The sequence below is a fragment of the Spodoptera frugiperda genome, unplaced genomic scaffold (assembly GCF_023101765.2).
Source record: "Spodoptera frugiperda isolate SF20-4 unplaced genomic scaffold, AGI-APGP_CSIRO_Sfru_2.0 tig00001167_1, whole genome shotgun sequence".
Classification (NCBI taxonomy): Eukaryota; Metazoa; Arthropoda; class Insecta; order Lepidoptera; family Noctuidae; genus Spodoptera; species Spodoptera frugiperda.
Genome location: NW_026095724.1, coordinates 173318 through 176238, shown reverse-complemented (window position 1 = coordinate 176238; position 2921 = coordinate 173318). Strand labels below are relative to the sequence as shown.

General features: G+C 37.3%; 1 protein-coding gene across 1 annotated transcript; it reads left to right on the top strand.

Moving 5' to 3' along the window:
* Positions 1-528: 528 nt before the first annotated feature.
* On the top strand, positions 529-2285 carry LOC126912986 (uncharacterized; the record flags this gene model as incomplete). Its single annotated transcript, XM_050707621.1, has 1 exon — positions 529-2285. A coding segment is annotated over one exon (753 nt), but the record flags the coding sequence as incomplete, so codon positions are not given.
* Between the last annotated feature and the right edge of the window lie 636 nt (positions 2286-2921).

Below are 2921 nucleotides of genomic sequence, written 5' to 3'. Positions count from 1 at the left end.
TTTAGATAGGGTTTAGAGATGCCATCCCTTTACTGGAAAATTGTAATTACAGAATATTTAAACCTGAATCATTAGATGAAGGAGCAAGTCAACTCACATTTTCACTAGCTAATAAAAGCCGTAAAGTGACACTATGCAGGTGGGTTGTGGAAGTCGTGAACGGAAGGTTTAAGAGAGATTTTAAACTGTTCAGACAAAGATATTTTAACAATGCTTCAACACATTTAATTAAATTAAAATCAGCTAACAGGAATCTGTATTTTGCATCAATGATTGCCAGCAATACCACACTGTGTCTATGTTTATAGTTATAATAAAACGAGCCACTGTTACTTGGAGGCACGATTTCAACGTGCTTACCATCAGTGGCACCTAAACAGTGTGGGAAGTTCCACTTCTTCTCGAATTCTCTCGCTATATTAATCTTCAATCTTGTTCCGTTTTGGGAAACTGTAACAAAATGAGTACGTGATTAGTATTATTTTAGTATCATAATATTTCTTCTATTCTACAGGCGACCGCCAGTAACGACTCAACGAGCAACGAACAGGTCACACCGACCCCAACCGTTCTGACAGCGATCGAGATACACCAACACTGAACTATTCGGACAGCGAACGAGACACACCGACCCCGAACCGTCCAGACAGCGAACGAGCTACACCAATCACGAGTCGCAGTCGGCCAAGACCAGGAAGAAAAACATTAACCGAAGACGTCCTTAAGTACGTAAATTATCATAAACGGCCCAAACTCCCCGACAATCGTTTTGAGGTTTTTGGAAAAAATGTTGGGATGAAACTACAAGAGTTACCAAAAGAACAGAGAATCTTAGCAGAAAAAAATATTAACGAAACTCTGTTCTTGGCTGAAATGGGAAGTTTAACTATGTCACACACTGTAAAAAAAAATTATGACTTTCCCAACACTGGTTTTTCCAGTCAGCCACACACACAACCCCTTTTCACTCAGCTACACACTCAAAACCTTTACACTCGGCCACAAACTCAAATCCTTTTCACTCAGCCAAACACTCAAAACCTTTCCACTCAGCCACAAACTCAAATCCTTTTCACTCAGCCAAACACTCAAAACCTTTCCACTCGGCCACACACTGAAAAGCAATATGCCTTACAAGCTAACCAACACCGCTTTCAAGAACATGCTGTAGTCCACTATGAATCCTCAAGTTTATCATCAATGGAATCTACATCACCATTACAGCCTGATCAGGATAACACAATTGCTACCTATTTAAGTAATTTTAATGATGATTTGTAAAATGTGACGACACCTAAATAGCATTATTGGTTGTGATACGTCGAGTAAGTTTAATTAATAAATAATTTCATGATTACAGTATTTTTTTTATGTCTCATGCTTACCTTTAAGTACTCTTTCCGTAGAACCTCGTACAAAGCATCACAGGTTTCAGGAATGATTAAAGGAGTTGAAATTTGCTCCGAAAGATTGGCATAATTACTTGAGGATGAATGAAGAAACATTTAATCTGCTGGCTTTAGTTACCCCGTTATAAAGAAACACGACATTGTAATGCGAGAAGCAATAAGTCCTCATGAAAGATTATCTGCTACACTGCGATTTTTAGCAACAGGACGTTCCTACGAATGTATGAAGTTTACTACAATAATATCACTGCAAGCTCTTAGGGCTCCTTAGGACACAGGAAATGACTGCGTTTGAGAAACAATTACTTGAGATGTGGAATTCTACTAACCATCTTGCTTTTGATGAAGACATGGCATTTTTCAATTCATTCCTCCCTGCAGTTAGAAGCCTAGACTTTGAAAAAAAAAAAAATTTTTTTCGGAGTCAGGTTCTACAATTACTTGATAAATGATAAATGATAAATGATGATAAATGATATTTATTTTGCAAATAGGTTATAAAATAACACTTTTACACGTCAATCTCTTAAATAACTAGATGAGGCCGGCATTTCCTATCTGACTACTCTGAGAAGAAATGCCGAAACAAACTCAGAGGTCATAGTCTCTTTTAAAGTCCAGACAAAATCAATTAAAGATGTCGGAGAAAGATGTCGGAGAACCGTGCAAGTTGATTCTGTAGTGGTCTTTTGAGGAAAGAACCACAGCAGTTTGAGCGGACCTGTTCAGATGGCAGCACGCATGTGTCAGTTTACAATCAGCTCAGCTGACGGCTGTTGCTGAATGATCCGACGAACAACACCAACCAAAAGAACATTTGGGTAGGCCACACAAATGCTCAAACTGTCAGAATATAATTTACTAAAAATAAAATGACTAGCAAAAGTCTCACACGGTCCTCAAACTAACAATTTTAAAAGGAAATATAAAAATATAAAAGGAAAAAAAATATATAAAACAATGTCAAATTATGTTAATGTCAAATTGTATAAAAAATGTAACTATATGTTACAAACATGTCAGCAAGACCTGTGTGGACATTATAGCAGTTCATTCCCAAGCCTGACTATCCTCCAAGTAGTCTTTTATTTTATAAAAAGCTTTACTACAAAGTTTTTCTTTAATAATATTTTTAAATTTACCTAGGTTTAAACTTTGAATATGGCTGGGAAGGCTTGTTGGAATAAACCAAAATCATGTACCGTCCCGTGCCAAACTACAAATATGGGGCCATCTACAAGCATTGGTTCATCTACAAGCATGGGTCAAACTACAAATTGTCCAGCCATGCCTACTACCTTGCGAATTACGTAGACGCGCGTAATTTTGTTCCGGTTACGTTTTTAGATTAAAATTACAGTTTTGTTGTTATTGTTAGTTAATTGCTAAGTTTCTTTTTAGTTATTGTTAAGTTTGTGTTCGTGTTGTTTAACAATGCCACAACCGTACGTGTACAGTGCTCGTGAATACGGCAACATGTTGATGTGTTTAGGCGAGGCTCGGGGTAATGCT